The 17,806-nt window shown below is 36.9% G+C and overlaps 2 protein-coding genes across 2 annotated transcripts in view; both read left to right on the forward strand.

The window, feature by feature from the left end:
- Positions 1–5,511, forward strand: part of LOC127870954 (transcription factor 25-like) — a 42,490-nt gene extending 36,979 nt beyond the window's left edge. The window contains exons 14-18 of the mRNA XM_052413558.1: positions 1,355–1,513; positions 2,624–2,714; positions 3,126–3,202; positions 3,730–3,805; positions 4,250–5,511. Coding sequence (XP_052269518.1) covers positions 1,355–1,513; positions 2,624–2,714; positions 3,126–3,202; positions 3,730–3,805; positions 4,250–4,444 — 598 coding nt within the window. The 3' untranslated portion in view covers positions 4,445–5,511. The remainder of the gene's footprint in view (positions 1–1,354; positions 1,514–2,623; positions 2,715–3,125; positions 3,203–3,729; positions 3,806–4,249) is intronic.
- Positions 5,512–8,592: 3,081 nt separating this feature from the next.
- On the forward strand, positions 8,593–14,075 carry LOC127871270 (uncharacterized). The gene is made up of 4 exons (XM_052414025.1): positions 8,593–8,757; positions 9,671–9,718; positions 10,389–10,505; positions 13,759–14,075. The coding sequence occupies exons 1-4, from the start codon at positions 8,613–8,615 to the stop codon at positions 13,833–13,835; spliced, it is 387 nt and encodes a 128-aa protein (XP_052269985.1). The 5' UTR covers positions 8,593–8,612; the 3' UTR covers positions 13,836–14,075.
- Positions 14,076–17,806: the final 3,731 nt, after the last annotated feature.

A 17,806-nucleotide genomic window follows, 5' to 3' on the forward strand; every position in this document is an offset into this window, starting at 1 on the left:
GCATTTCATGCATTATTCATTTATATCAAAACATTTATTTTTGGGCATAATAAATTTTTGAAAAAAGTTTTATCTTGGTTGTTATCGTCTTTAAGATAATTTATTTTTGAAACAATAACTGTAACGAATACTAATTAAACAAAAAGCGAATCGAGAATAAGGAGGACGTATACGAATTTACGTTGCTATGCACAACTGTCGCTTACATCATTTTAACAACTTTACAAGATGGCGGACTATAAAGAAAATTAATTGTGCCTATCGGCAAAAATGGCAAATAATGATCGAATTAACAATGGAGATCATACATTTAGACGGGATTAATGAAATGCCTATAATAATCAACGATGCACAAAACGTGTTCGATACCAACAACATATTTATTAGTAATCTACTCAGTAGATGATTGCCATGGAAACGAGTGTTTGCAAATCGTTAGCGCCAGTTTACTTGCAAAGTTAAAAATCTGACAATATTATCATTAGAAAACGGGATAAGACAAACATGGTTTCACTTATATGTTAGTGGATCTGTTTATAATCAGATTCATATGCATATATTGCTTTATTATGTTTGTCGTGCTGTACAGTTTACTGAAAGTTTGAAACAGCATGGAACTTGCAAGGTATATATATTAAATAATATTAATTAAAGTAAGTTAAATACATCAATTACCATTAAATCTGCGTGTTTATATTTTTTTTGTTTCGCACACCTGCCTCTGATTAAATGTTTCTCCTAAAAGCAGGTATTCACGGAACGTTTTTGACTTTTTTTTGCCTAACTGCGCGTTAAAATGCCCTTTTTGAAAGGAATGCGCCATGCCCCTTTGCCCTCCTAAAAAAAACACTAGCACTATAGTGATAGGTCAGTTATTCTAGTGACCCAGTCTTACTGTAGTCATTCTAGTGACCTATTATCAATGTATCACTTAAGCCATAGGTCATTTATTCTTTTGACTCAGTATCACTCTAGCTATGGGCCATTTATTATAGTGACTGAGTAGCACTGTACCCACTTGTCATTTGTTCTAGTAACTCGGTAGCACTGTACCCATAAGTGATATGAGCCTCATTCTGGGAAAACTAGTCTTAATGCATGTGCATAAATTGTAATCCCAGATTAGCCTGTGCAGTAGGGACAGGTTTATTAGGGATGACGTTGTCTTCTTTTATTAACTTTTGTGTTAAAAGGAAGTACCTTGTTAACCAAAATTAAGTGTAGGCGGAAAGTGTTGTCGCTGATTAGCCTGTGCCTACTAAACAGGCTTATCTGGAACAACACTTTACGCACATGTATTAAGCCTAGTTTTCCCAGAACAAGGCTCATATACATGTGACATCATAAACTTTAGTGACCCAGTAGCCCTAAAGCAGCTGATAGCGCTGTACGCTGGCCGCTGTCACGTGTGCTGGAAGGTTCCCAACGTCATGGAGTGGCTTGAGAGGAACGTGAAGGCAGTGCTGGCACGAGTCGCACAGAAAGATCCTCTCGTGGAAACATACAAAACAAAGTAATGCAGAGTTTTGGCTATCAAGCGCCACGCCATTGCTGCCAATTGTAACTATATTGAGAAAATGGCTACAGTTTTCCCAAAAATGGCAATTATTCAAACAAGACAATGTTGTTTTGCCTTTTTTTGAGTTATTCTTAATGATCTTTTCTTACACAGGCCTTTTAAAACACATACACATGAGGTCCTGTTAAGCATATCTGTTATATTGAATTCTAGTGTGTAGTGTTTAAAAATTCATGTTTAGTTGTGCAGTTGTTTAGGAATCAATCTAAAACTATGATTCCCTTAAAAGGTCATTATCTTTTCTTCTTTTTTTTATTTTCACCAATTGATATCACTTTTATACTTAAATAAATTTGATAGTACATGTTTATTTTACCCATGCATAAGTATTATAATGTTCTCCTTCAAACAAGCTGTGGTGTTAGCTTTGAACCTGTCCATCAGTCAGTTGAATAGTTGTTCCAAAGACCTTTTCTTTTTTGACAATATCATAAAATTGCTTAGACCTACCATCATCAACATTGATAGCTTGGTTTCTTGGTAGCAAAGAAAGAGGTCTATACATTTTGATGTTAACAGGCCAAAGGTCAAGGTCAAAGTAGCTTTTCACATGAAACTACATAATAAATTTTAAGTACTTTTACACTCATAAAAACATATCTTAAGAAATACCTTCAATTGTGATAAAACACCATCAGAACATTTTACTCTTAAATTAATCATTAGATATATTATGGTAGGGGTAGGCAGCAGTACATGCATTAATGCATTTTCACATGATTGTAATGTTTTTGTTAAAAAAATCTGTTGCAGCCTGTTATATTACCCATATTGCAATTTGTGTTATTAACTGATACATGTCAAACTGCATTGGATGCAAGCCATTTAAACAATATTTATGCTGGGAGAGGGGTGGGTTTACGTGTTTTTAAAAATCTGTTGTTGTATATATGTATTTGGCAAAATGTAAGGTTCCAATCCAGATAATTCCAATATTACATATCCATCTGTTAATTCACAGAATTTCACACCATTGTTAAATATTAAATTCTCATTGTGTGTTGATGCTGTTTATAAATTGTTGTTGTACACTTATCTTCACAGACGGTTGTCCCGATACAAAGGCACACCAAGGAACATATACCGCCATATTTTGGTGTCTGAAATTCGTTCAGCAACAGCAACTCTTCCTCAGGTATATGTTCGACATGTTACACATGTTACCTGTATTCATAAATTTTTGTTTTTCAGAAATTCTAAAAATTGCCAATATCCTACTATTGTGAATGTTCATTTTGCAAAGCAAGCATTTATTTGATTGTTAATGAAGTTTGCAATAGCTCTAAAAAGCATACTACATGGATTCAAGATCTTGAGCATTGTTCCTTATGATCTTATGATGTTAAGTTGTGCTGGTGCAATTTTAATAATCCTAAGAAAAATTGCAAAATTATACCTCAATTTAAATGAGCCGTGCTCTGTGAAAAGGGGGTTTAAAGCCTGAGCGTAAAGTGTTGTCCCAGATTAGCCGATGCAATCTTCACAGGCTAATCAGGGTTGACACTACGCACATGCATTAAACCTCTTTTTGTATGGTACATTGCAGGACGTGGCCAGCACGGTTTTGAGTTATGACCCACTTCCACCCCTGGATTCTGTGGAAGCATATAAACGCCCCTCTAGGTATTCTCCACATTTTCTATAAATTACTTTGTGTTTTAAATATTAAAAAGAAAAAGGTAGATGCATCATGTAAAATTTACTTTGCTTTTTGCATATTAAAAGGATGTTGTTTCATGTTGTTTTTTGTTTAATTTTCTTTACCATGATTGCGAAACACATCTTACAGTGCTTGTTAGTTTCTGTAACCTGTGATCAAAATTTCTTTTAATTTTGATTGCTTGTAAAGTTTACCATATACAGCCACAAGTCAATGTAAAATTATTTTTTGAGATATCTTGCTTTTCATGTTAAGTCAATAGTTGCCAAACCATTTCAACCAAACATGTTTGAACCCTTTACCACTTAGATAAGTATTTTGACGCATTTGTGGTCTCTTAGAATGTTACATTTAATTTAAGTCCTTTCTTGCATGATTCAAGTTTTTAAGGCTTCATTCCCAACCCTTATATACATTAGCATTTACATTCACTTTGCTTCTGAGTGGGAAAGGGTTAAAGTACTTATATGTAATATCCATTTAATTTTAGACCTAGTCGAGCCCAGACAGAAAGTAGTGCATTCTCAATGTTCCTGCGATCTCTGATGCCAAACTTTAACCCAAATGTGAGTAATATACTTTTTTTGACGGTGCATAAATATTAAAAAAGTTATAATGTTAAATGATGGGATTTTTCCTGTTTTTTTTAAGAAGTGGAAGATATTTTCAAATGTATATAATGCCCCTATTTGAAACATAGGGGTATATTGATTCTTCATTGTTACAACTCATAACATATTTCTTCATGCAGGGTCGGGCGCAATTTGTGACTGCTGACAAAGTCCAGTTTATGTGTAAACATGTGTCCTTTTAATTGAATGGTCATCATAGATTAGCCTGTGCAGTCTTTACAGGCTTATCACGGACAACACTTTCCGCCTATGCTTGATTTTTCCCTGATAAGCCTGTGCGGACTGCTTATGCACATGCATAAAATCTCATTTTCGCTGAGCAACCCTCATAAACTTATTTACATTACTTTACAACATAAATGATGTAATTTCGATCAGGAGGCAGTTCCCGACGGAGCGGTGGGTGGCGAGGGCCAGCCCCTACGTCAGGGAGTGGGGGCACTCATGGACGCCATGAGGGACCTGATGAACAACATCCGGGTGGGGAATCCTGAGGAGGGGGGCCAGGGGGCAGGGGCTGAGGCGGGACAAGGGCCTGATGGAGATGAGGAACATTTGGAAGAATGGGACTGAACATTGGGGACTTTACATCAAAAATTGCTGAGAAACCCTAAACGTTGACTAGAAAAGTGCTCAAAACATATAATACACAGAAAACTAATTGCCAACCTACTCTCTTATATAGAAACCTACTTAATGCAGTAAACGATGTTGACTTTGATTCTGTAGGTTTCGTGGAGTGTCATTGATTTGTGTGCGATGTAAAACCAAAATGGGAAGAGATTTCCCTAATAGTAGGAGAGAGGAACATGGAAAGCCTGAATATAATCAATGAGGGTTGGTGTAGGGGTGTAGAGGCTGTGGTAAGAAGAGCTTATGAATCTATTATCTTTATTTGGGATTTCTAGATCGTTATGAAATGCAATGCTAGGAGGGACTTAAAAGGAATAGTTTCATATTTTGGAACATGAAGACCCCCCCCCTGAAAAAATTAATTAAAAGGAGCCTGTAGAATTATTCAGGATTATTTAACTGTTATACTGTCTTGTTGGTGGATTGCAGAACATAATTAATGTTGATATGTCATTATTCTTTTATAAGTTGATTTAAAACCCATGTATATCCACCAGGTGAAATATAACATACAAGGGACAGGTTCAGTTTTCGCAAATTGTTTTATTTAAGTTTAACTTTGAACAAGACCCTTTCAAGAAAGTGAAACCCACTCTATATTTTGCTTGTCTTGAGTTCGGAGCTTGCTTATGTCAAAGATTGTGATAACTTATACATTTCACAGAGAATTCATCCTTTTAAATTTCCAAACTATCGGTATATTTATTAAAAACATTGTTATTGCATTGCACCGAATACTAAGTGTATGTGAGTGAAATACAGTGTTTCTGTTAATATGTAGGTACATACTCATTTTGCGACAACATTGTTGTTCATCCCCTAAAGAATTTAACCCACAAGAAATTGACCATGTTTTAACAAATATATTGCTAAAATTATCTACTACCTAGATATTTAAAAAAAATGTCAGTTGCAAACTCTCCATTGTATCGCTGAATTATGTATATTGTTTAAATGTTTTGTTGCTTTTATCGTGGTTTAAAGTGGAATAAAATGAAATGGAACAATGTTTGCGTTTTTGAATTCCTTCAAATAAATACCGTCACAACTATTATCCGTTTCCCACTCAGAAGTAAAGTGAAAATGGCTATATGAAACCAGCACAAAACCAGAACAGCGTGTAAGTAACACGCAGTCTGTTCAGTTTGTATGCTGTTTGCTGCTCATCCGTATTTAAGGGTTGAAAATTAAGCCTTTAAAACTTGAATTTAGGAATAAACGTCTTAAATTAAATTGAACTTTCTAAGGGACTATAAATGCGTAAAAATACGTATCTAATGGGTAATGGGATAAATCTTTTGTAAAAGAAATCATTGAAAAAGCGAGAATGAAATTTTTGAAGCGGCTAGTTCGCTTGTGAAAAGAATATTTTCGTTCAAATAAAAAAGTTTTCTGGTTACGTTACCCGCAAATTCGCCAACATTCCTAATTTAAAGAAATAACATTGTGTCACACCGGTCTTAACTTAGTGACGTCACCATCTATGTATAGAATGAAGAAATAATGTTCAATTGTTACAACCAAACATGCGTTAAGGAGCAAGGTGACATCATCTTCTATTTACAATAAACGATGATAGTATTGGCTATTTATTCAGATAGGAACGAACCAATAGGATCAATTGAATGACTATGTCTGACGTTTCACGCAAAATTTGAACAAATAACTCGAGGATATTCATTTCTACCATGCGTTAAATAATGGATGCTTTTCTTGATGTTTGAAAATAAACGATGATTTAATTGGCTTTTTATGCAGATAGCAAGAACCAATCGAATCATCTTATTTGAATCATCACTGACCTCGATATGTAAATATTGAACTAATAGCTCGCGGGACTTCACTTTTACTATGGGTCTGGCTGGTAAGCCCATTGCTTGTTACACGCGCTTTTCACCTAGGCGATCCGGGTTCAATGTCCTCTCCCGACGCATATGATCGCCATACTGGACAGGTGGGATGTACTCCGCTGCCCCCCCCCCCCTCCCTCCAAAGCACAAGACCCCGCTAAAATTGAATGTGTTTCAGTATAACCAAATAGTTGTAATTTGCAGTTATAATTCAAACTTTCAAACTTCGTCACTGCTTTTTTAAATATAACACCATTTAATAGGGACGAGATATGAGACACACTCCGGGTCCTCATTATTTCAGCCTCAGACGCGGAGGGACCTCACACACTCCGAAATACACACACTTTAACCATCTCATATCACAGTAGCTCGCAACAAAGTCAACGCGTAAAAATTCATTATGAACAAATTTGACGTTAGGCTAATCCCTTAAAATGTAAGTGACCGTATGATAAAAATATTGTTTTACAACGACAAAAGTATCATACCATGCCATAGAATCTGCAGTCCTGAAATATTGATATTACAAATTAAGTGAACTCGTTTTAATAGATTTATGTCATCAATAAAAAACGAAAAAGCGCATTAAACCGTTATATTAAAGTGATAAAATCTTTTTACTACTAAACAAATATTTTGTTTGTTTTTAAGAAAGGGACAACTGACAGTGTTATGGTGAACGACGTACAGAAATAAACATGATTCACTTTACCCGATTTACTTTAACGCTTGTATGACTTATGAGACTGAATGCGTATTAAAATATTAGTTGACATTGATAAAACAATTGACGCGAAATTTAATGTTGGGGTTGTTCGTAGATCGAATTCATTCAGGCATGTGTCAAACGGACGCGCGAGTGTTTATATGATGTTTATTGCTCATTAACCTGTGACATTGTGCACGGCATTGGCGTGATTTGTACAAATCGCATGCTTGATTTGTTTAATCATACGTGCCTGACGCACTGAAAAACAAGCATGCGTAATTGAACTATTCTGGTTCCCGTCGTGCTATAATATTACAAAGTGACAGGGGCAGGTAATCTAGACTAGCTCTCAAACGAACTGGTTTCGTATTAAACAAATCGAGGATTTTTTTTAAAGTAAATTAAACATAAGTTCATACTGTATTAATACGTAAATACGTATGTTTTAGCGTTGCTACCATGTGTTGACCAAGATCGTTAGATTTCACGTTAACATGTTGTATCAAGTTTTCACTGTAATCTCTAAAAAGTTTGTATTTCGACTTTTCGTTACAAGGTAAAAAAACAACAACACATGTTTAGTTGTTTTGCTCATGTTTAAACCGATATCATATGATTTCACGTTGAAACTTTAGTCTGAGTGTAACTGAAGTACAATTTCCACTTACAGCTAAGCTTTGTAATTCTCCGCCAATTTTGATGTGAGTGCTTAATGCATGTAACTTTGTAAAACTTGTAAATATAAATGTAGAAAAGGTTTTATATAGCAGTATCTATCGGAAGTTTTGCGACTCTTTAAAGTTATTTTGTCTCTTTAACAAATACGTCACATTAATAAACGCCCTTTGCTAAAAAAAACTCCAAAACAAGCGCGGCCGCCAAGTAAACTTCGCCATAACGATTTTTTATATTCCATTAATTTATATAACAAAATAAGGTTTAATAAGCATTAAAATTCACACTGAAAAGCGCAAAATTAAAAAAATATATATATTCGGAAGAGGAGACCTGTGACGTACCCTCCCGGGTTGGGCCCCCAGTCAAAAAATCCCTGAATATATAAAACGCCTACCCATACATAGCCAGAACATCACTTCATTATCCATTCGTTGATGCTTGCTTGATTGTTCTACCATAAAAATAAACTGCTCAAACCACGTAGGAAATATGAAATATGAATGCATGAAATATATGAAAATCTGAAATACGGAACAATAATTTTCATTGACAAAATTACTGCCTAGATCAATTTTGAGATTATCAGCATGGTACAATGGAAGCAAAGCAAATTCCAGGCAGCTTTAAAGTGACGAAAAATTCGAAAATGTACACAATCGACCGATTCAATTAAAAAATATTTTAACGGACCGGTTAATCTGTCTAAATAAAAAGTCACGTATTCAGCCATGGGTTGAAGGAAAATCGTGCTGATATAAAATGTTGATCAAGGATATGAGTAATTTTGGTTATTTTTATTGTCACACTCCCACAATAACTGGACAATTTCTGCACCAGGTTTCCGGTTTCACATCTGTATTTAAACGCCATGTTTGGTCAGCAGAAGAAAACAGTCGAGATTGATTTCAGCGCTTCTTATCAAAATAACAAAGTGGTCAAGGCGATTAAAGACTTAATAATGAGTGCATTTGCCTCGATTTCGGTCCTTGTGATATTAGTCATCATTTCTGGAGGTAAGACAATTTTACTATTTCGTAAAGTGTTTAATACCACGACATCTACATTTCTTAAATACAACTGTTGTGCATATGATAATTATACGGTGTACCAATACATAAACTCTGTGTATATATGTGAGTCGCGTTCTGAAAAAACTGGGCATAATGCATGTGCGTAAAGTGTCGTCCCAGAATAGCCTGTGCGGTCCGCACAGGCTAATCAGGGACGACACTTTCCGCAGAACTTGGATTTTTGCTAAGAAGAGACTTCATTTTAACAAAAAATGTCATACAAGCGGAAAGTGTCGTCCCTGATTAGCCTGTGCTGACTGCACAGTAAGTAAGTAAGTAAGTAAGTTTATTGTAAACAAAGGCCTCCGGCCCATAATACATCATGTTTACAAAATATATCTATACAGATAATACAGAGAGTTGTTCCTTCCTCTCTCTCTCTCTCTCTCTCTCTCTCTCTCTCTCTCTCTCTCTCTCTCTCTCTCTCTCTCTCTCTCTCTCTCTCTATATATATATATATATATATATATATATATATATATATATATATATATATATATATATATATAAACAATATCTTTGAATGGAGAAAAAAACAAAAACAAATACGAACAAACATAAACAGGCTAATATGGGACGACACTTTACGCACATGCAATATGCCCATTTTCTCAAAACACGATTCATATACATATATAACTTATTTTTTGCACCGCTCAGTTGTATCAACCCAACTTCGGTGTTCAAGACCATAATTGAGGACAGTGTGGGTTGAACCAATTCTTTCTTTATCCTTGTCGAAATCCTACCTATATCATTCATAAAACTTGGTAACCCAAGTTTACCCGCCATTTAATTCTTAAATTTTATGAATGAATGCATTACACTGATTTTTATTCTTTACCACTATTTACAGGACACGGTGATTCAGCGGTTGTGCTAAATAAAGATTTAGTTGGGACAGGTATATACTTTTTCTGCTTTAATATTTAGATTAAATGTTTTGTTGATGTCAATAATGATTTCCGATGTTTTCTCCATTCGCGCTTAACGGTAATATAGTGCGGCTTTTTATGCCTAGTGGACTCTCCAATCCTTCTAAATTTGATCAATTTATTTCCAGAATTAGTCATGTGTAGTATATTTATTTCTATATTTAGAATTTTTCTTACAGAAATTCCTTAAAGCAAACAGCGCAGACCCTGATGAGACGCCGCATCATGAGGCGTCTCATCTGGGTCTTCGCTTTTTGCCAAGGCCTTTTTTCTAGACGCTAGGCATAAATGGGTTAATTTGTAACTCTTGACAATATTGCACCATTACAATGAATCGGAATATGTCTGGAATACATTTACATAAGATAGGTCTACAAACATTATCAGATCAGAGATGTGCGTTTCTACCCATTGGTCTTTTATTGAAGATCAATAATTTACAATACATACTGCAACTACACAACATTAAACATAAAACAATAATTGAATATTATGTCACTGTTTTAGGGCAGTAGAGGCTTAACATATATATTCACCATCGTCGAACATAGTTTTAATGCTGTATATAAATTCGTATCCGAGTTTCGCTTGCTATATATGTATTCTTATTTCTCAGCCTATTTCCCCTTTATTTCTCAGCCTATTTCCCCTGGTTCGGCCAGTGTTTGAGCTATGAGAAGTATGCAGGACGTTGCCCATGTCCCTCCTACGGGGTGTGCCGGGGCCTGAAGTGCTGTGTTCTGAACATCGACAGAAGTGAGTACATACACAGCGACCTGTTTTTGTTATAAGATTCGATCGAACGCCATTAGCATACGAGAAATGTAAAGTCCGTTTTTGTATGTAAGGGCCTCTTTCTGGGGAAAAAGGAGCGTTATGCACTTGCGTAATGTGTCGTCCCAGATTAGTCAGCGCAGTAATTATTGGCTTATCAGGGTTAACACTTTTCCGCCAAGGAAGGATTTTCATTAAGAAGAGAATTTCTTTAAACAAATAATTTCTTATGTTCGGACGACACAGACTGATCTGGGACGACACTTTACGCACAAGTATTAAGTCCAGATTTTCCAGAGCGATGTTCATATATGGAAAGCGAAACTCGTATTTGAATAACATTTATATCGATTGCATCGGAGATCTTCCATATGGGCATATTCGCCGTTTTAGTTCGGCTGTGGGGATCATCGTCACAACCCCCATGTTATATTGCGCTATCACCAAATCATATAAACTACGAGCAAGGCGCATACTGTGTTTGAGCTAACGTGGGTGGGTGCGATCAAGGGGCATACTGTATTTGAGCTAACATGGGTGCGAGCAATGCGCATACTGTGTTTGAGCTAACGTGGGTGCGAGCAAGGCGCATACTATGTTTTAGCTAACGTGGGTGCAAGCAAGGGGCATACTGTGTTTGAGCTAACGTGGGTGGATGCGAACAAGGCGCATACTGTGTTTCAGCTAACGTGGGTGGGTGCGAGTATGGCGCATACAGTATTTGAGCTAACGATGGTGGATGCGAGCAAGGCGCATACTGTGTTTCAGCTAACGTGGGTGGGTGCGAGTATGGCGCATACAGTATTTGAGCTAACGATGGTGGGTGCGAGCAAGGGGCATACTGTATTTGAGCTAACGATGGTGGATGCGAGCAAGGCGCATACTGTATTTGAGCTAACGATGGTGGATGCGAGCAAGGCGCATACTGTATTTGAGCTAACGATGGTGGATGCGAGCAAGGCGCATACTGTATTTGAGCTAACGTGGGTGGGTGCGAGCAATGGGCATACTGTATTTCAGCTAACGTGGGTGGGTGCGAGCAAGGGGCATACAGTATTTGAGCTAACGTGGGTGGGTGCGAGCAAGGCGCATACTGTATTTGAGCTAACGATGGTGGATGCGAGCAAGGCGCATACTGTATTTGAGCTAACGTGGGTGGGTGCGAGTATGGGGCATACTGTATTTGAGCTAACGATGGTGGGTGCGAGCAAGGCGCATACTGTATTTGAGCTAACGTGGGTGGGTGCGAGCAAGGGGCATACTGTATTTGAGCTAACGTGGGTGGGTGCGAGCAAGGGGCATACTGTATTTGAGCTAACGTGGGTGGGTGCGAGTATGGGGCATACTGTATTTGAGCTAACGTGGGTGGGTGCGAGCAAGGGGCATACTGTATTTGAGCTAACGATGGTGGGTGCGAGCAAGGGGCATACTGTATTTGAGCTAACGTGGGTGGGTGCGAGTATGGGGCATACTGTATTTGAGCTAACGATGGTGGGTGCGAGTATGGGGTATACTGTATTTGAGCTAACGTGGGTGGGTGCGAGTATGGGGCATACTGTATTTGAGCTAACTTGGGTGGATGCGAGCAAGGCGCATACTGTATTTGAGCTAACGATGGTGGATGCGAGCAAGGCGCATACTGTATTTGAGCTAACGATGGTGGATGCGAGCAAGGCGCATACTGTATTTGAGCTAACGTGGGTGGGTGCGAGCAAGGGGCATACTGTATTTCAGCTAACGTGGGTGGGTGCGAGCAAGGGGCATACAGTATTTGAGCTAACGTGGGTGGGTGCGAGCAAGGCGCATACTGTATTTGAGCTAACGATGGTGGATGCGAGCAAGGCGCATACTGTATTTGAGCTAACGTGGGTGGGTGCGAGTATGGGGCATACTGTATTTGAGCTAACGATGGTGGGTGCGAGCAAGGCGCATACTGTATTTGAGCTAACGTGGGTGGGTGCGAGCAAGGGGCATACTGTATTTGAGCTAACGTGGGTGGGTGCGAGCAAGGGGCATACTGTATTTGAGCTAACGTGGGTGGGTGCGAGTATGGGGCATACTGTATTTGAGCTAACGTGGGTGGGTGCGAGCAAGGGGCATACTGTATTTGAGCTAACGATGGTGGGTGCGAGCAAGGGGCATACTGTATTTGAGCTAACGTGGGTGGGTGCGAGTATGGGGCATACTGTATTTGAGCTAACGTGGGTGGGTGCGAGCAAGGCGCATACTGTATTTGAGCTAACGATGGTGGGTGCGAGCAAGGGGCATACTGTGTTTGAGCTAACGTGGGTGGGTGCGAGTATGGGGCATACTGTATTTGAGCTAACGTGGGTGGGTGCGAGCAAGGCGCATACTGTATTTGAGCTAACGTGGGTGGTTGCGAACAAGGCGCATACTGTATGCGAGCAAACGTGGGTGGGTTCCGAGGGTGATGGGTGATTGTGGTATCTACACATTCACACGACATTCCGTTACAGAGACGACTCTGTGTCTATAGTAACACCTTGCATTCAGAAACCTCTATAAAAATAACTTCTCTTGTGAAATGAAGGCCCACCTGACGATTCCCCTTCTATTTGAGGCGTACTGCCCGACTTCTATCGTGAACGATGCGTCGGAGCTTTTTTGACGGCTTTGCAAAGCTGGTGATATTGTTTGTCAAGTTCAACATTCTTTAATGGTGGTCCTTGTTTGTACGATTAAGCTAACAATTAATATCAAAATGTACTTGAAATAATGTTTCATTAACATGTTATAAACTGTGAAAAAATGCTTCATTTCTATAGTAATTAGACATATTGGTGTTTGCTTGATGATAAATAGGTTTACAAACGGAGGACGTTGGTATGTTAAATATGCGCTGCAAACTTGTCTTTTATTGTCAAAGTATTGATTTCCATTATTTTGAACAATATATATATATATATGGAGTATATTAATAACAAACTGTATTGTTGGGTAATTTTCTAAAGTTTCTTATGTTTGTTTTGTTAACAAGCACTCTTTTAAAATTGTAAGAAAGTTTTACGTGTATATTTTATTAGGCAGCATATGGTGCATTGATTTCCTAGATGCCGATATAATAACCATGATTCTGTGTATATATTTAGTGTATCTCAAAACGATCCTAATTGCATGCGTAATCCAAAAGCACTTCGTATTGTTACTGCGACGCTAACAATTTCTAGGTACACATTAATAGTGTTCATGTATATCTTACTATACTTTTTTCCAGTCATCATTCCGCCAGTCATCCGGGATCCTATTTTTCCTATCCCACCTATTCCTGACCCAATACTACGAAGGGGGTGATCGAGACAGGGGCTTACGTCATCGTCCGGAAAAAGCTTCAGCAAGAAAATGTTATACAACTCTTACACAAGTTTTAGTTCTTACGATGACATCCTATGTTTTATAATTAATGCCATAATTCATGCCGCTAAATATAGGCGGACAACGCTGTTAGAAGAAAGATGTATTTTTTTCATACACACTTGTGGTCTTGTTTTAATCCACATAGTAAGCAAGAGAGAATAAATTGACGTTCGTATATTTTTAGTGTGTTTCGTGTATTTATCAACATCGGGTGAACAAAATGCTTATGTCGAGTTTTGTAACCAAAAACCTTAGGTAGGTTCGGATTCATTTATAAGTTATGCTCTATTTAGGAAATGGACAACTTATCAATTATTTGACTGCAAATTTAAAAAAAGAACTTAAACAATATTGTCTATAATGTAAAAATATCAAATGGCTGCTATAAACGGAATATTTTAACGCATATTATTGAACAAAATGTTTAACACATGCATAACAGGACATTCTAGAAAAACGCAAAACGATATGTACAGATATAATACGTTTACCCAACTTGAAGAGCAAAGTTGTTTGAAAAGCCTTTACCAATAAGTGTGTATAAAACAGAACAAAACAGAAAAGTATTTTACCTTAAATACAGGCCACCGGGCCGATTATATAATGTTTTACAAAAGCATGTACACAATAGTAGATTTTATAACTAAAGAATTTGAAAACAAAACAATAAAATCCATATATCTGTAACTTGTGTTTATGTCGCCATAAAATTGTCCAATTTTTCAACGTTTGTATTACTATACGTTACATGCTTACCTGTCTCGATTGATAATTTGTGGTAAGAATATCTAAATATAGAAAATGCTTTTGTACAATTAACTGGTACAAATAAGGACATACGTTTTACCGGAGTAATATGAGATTTAAAGCATCTATATTTATCACATCGTGGCAATTCAGTTTATTATATATGTCAATCGTCTTTTGTACAATCCAGTCAACGCTGCTTTTAAGGGGCCGTCCAACAGATTTTGGCATGACTGTACATGTATTAAAGCTTGTCATTAAATGCTTTAAATGCTTTATATTGATAAATTTAAACATTTGAACTAAAAATCTCCAGTAAAAAATAAGAATACAATTTAAAAATAAGAAGAAAAAGCGTGTACCTCCACATGGCTCAAACCACTGACCCCTAGAGTCATGGAAGCTTGGAGTAAATTGTCTCCTGACTTTACCACTCGACCATCCACGCTCACGAAAAATACGGAGGTATTGTTTAGCTATATAAGCAATCCTCGTAGTTTCCCAAAATATCGATTTAAACAACGTTTACAAATACATTAACATCCATAATTCCTCGGCTAAGCCAAGCTACACCAAAGCCAAATCGGTAGAGCATTTTTACAAAGTTTTCCAGTTAATTCTCCCTATCATGACCTCTAAGCTCGAGATAACAGTATATTAGGAACCGTATCTATGAATAGGCTCATGCAGAAAGTTTACAACGATATTTTTTCGGCGTGCTGTATTAAGCCAGCTTTTCACCTTAGCCTGACCTTTGTAAGTGCCCAATAAAATTCAAATAAAATTTCCCGCGGCTAGGTACGAATGAATACATTTCATTTATTCCATTGGCTGATTTGAGTATAACACCAGAACATTGGAAACATATCCGCGTTATTGTAACACTGTTTTACTGCATGAAACAATTTTATCTCTAATTAAAAGGCTCAATAGATAGAACAGTTTTACAATCAATTCTCGACATAAATACAGTTTTTGCGTGCATCTTTTATTTTCAGAGAATTACCCGCGCAAAAGCGTTTATACTAAAGGCTATGTTCTCATATTTAGTACTTACTTCCATATTCATGTCAACATGTTAACACGTAAAAGTATAAAGAGCAGTGGAAGCGAGGCCTCACTTTAATGCATTGCATTTCAACCAGCGAGGTTTCGGGTCAATTCGCGGCCAGTGTGTGAAAGTCAGAGTTCATATACAGTTCATCACCGGAGTACGCAGCCAGTAAAATAATCGTTATATAATAAAGACTCTATCCGTGAACTAGGTGACCTGGAATTTTCTTTAGACCAGAAATATGTTAAATGAAGATATCCAGCAATATAATTATGATATGTCAATAATAGATTATTAATGTGTTTTCAACAATACGATAAATATTATTTTAGATTAATTTAACAATAATTATTCCACCATATTGACTATTGTATTAAGCATGAGCGTGATGATTCTCGAAACTGTTAATAATCGAATCATATAGCAATGTCCGACAAACCACTAAAACAGGTTTGTTCGAAGAACGCGCCTATAAATGCGGATACTTCTCGTGTGGCCGGTTGACTCGTATGTTTTAATTCAACTTCCATTCTTCTTTTGGTTATCTGTTTTGTATCTAAAGGTTTATGACCAGCAATATGTAATACTGTAAAATAAGCCGCGAAAACTCCGCGTAATATCGCTTACTGCTAGTGATGCAGCTATGAACTGCAAAGAAAAAGACATTCGCTATCATTGATCTCATTCATTGAACTATCAACGCCGTTTATCTTTTTTAAAGATATTTCTTGTTGCTTTTAGTATGGTATTCAAAACACAGGGGCAATCTTACACAATGAAAAACTTGTAGATTGATCTACACCTATTTATTGCCTGCAGTTTTGCAGACGTACTTTTGAATAATATCGGACTATTCAAAGGCGCGCAGCAAGTAACTTTATATATTATTGTATGAGAAATTCCCCTTAAGGAAGTCGTATAAGTTTGTATGGCATTACTATATTTTGTTGCCTGTCTTGCTAGTTTAACATTGACATTTGTTCGCGATAGTTGTGGTGTTTTCAACAATCCAATATATTTATAGAAGGGAAGTTACGCATAAACATACATCGTTGTAATTCCAGCTTTCATACGAATGTTAAGGGGTCCCCATTTCCAAGCACACTTATTTATGTATTTGTTTTACATGTCTTTCCGCGTAATTGGGATATTTTGTTTGCTAAACAACCGGTAACAGTGGTTTCTGCGCAATTCACAAAATTGCCATCGAATATAATACATATTAAAATCGGTATATGATCAGCAAGAAATATACCACGATGACCACGGTTTCTTTAAAAGCGAGGTGACGCATAAATATGTAAGTTTAATAGGAGAGTAATAGTTACGTCCCCTTTACGCGTCTCCAATTTCGTTTAAAATTTGCAGTTCCGAAATTAAATACATCCCAGTTTCCTACGATCCGCGTTTGTTAATCCCATCTTTATTTTGAATGCGAGCACAACTCTTCAGATTTGAAAATATTGAACTTAAAACATTAAATATCTTCCCTTTACTCCATTTATCTTAAGTTTAAAAAACAGGCTTTGATGGATTAGTCCTCGTGTGTTTCATTAAAAGTATACTACTTCTTTCGCCTGGTTTCGCTAAATATTTGTGAACACTTCTTGGTAAAATAAACATTTATCGACGGTAGAACATCCCGCGCGAAATGCTGCTTGGGTTTTGTCAATCACTCTAAATTTTCGGACACTTGAAAATAATCAATTTTCCGTGTCCGAATATTTAGATAAAAATATTTGAAAAATACAGGTTTTCGAAACAAAAGAGAAACTAAAAATAGTGCATTGATCGGATTCGGGTTTGCAAAGTGTATAGCGTCAAATGTTTCAACGAATGATAGCACGTGCTTGTAAATAACTCGCCGTTTAATATTAAATAATGTTACTGGTAGATATGTTCACTTAAAGCTGTGCCTTTTATTGGTATTCATATCTATTTACCCAGTAACGCAAATCCTGTTGTAAAACACGTGATCGATGATGTGTCATTAGAAATGCACTGTAAAACAAACTTCCCGACAATTTTGCAGTCATTAATTATGGACCAAAAACCGTATGTCCGAAAATTTTGAGTCACAAAAATAATAATTTTGGCCTAAGAGTTT

Source organism: Dreissena polymorpha, chromosome 3 (genome assembly GCF_020536995.1).
Source record: "Dreissena polymorpha isolate Duluth1 chromosome 3, UMN_Dpol_1.0, whole genome shotgun sequence".
Lineage (NCBI taxonomy): Eukaryota > Metazoa > Mollusca > Bivalvia > Myida > Dreissenidae > Dreissena > Dreissena polymorpha.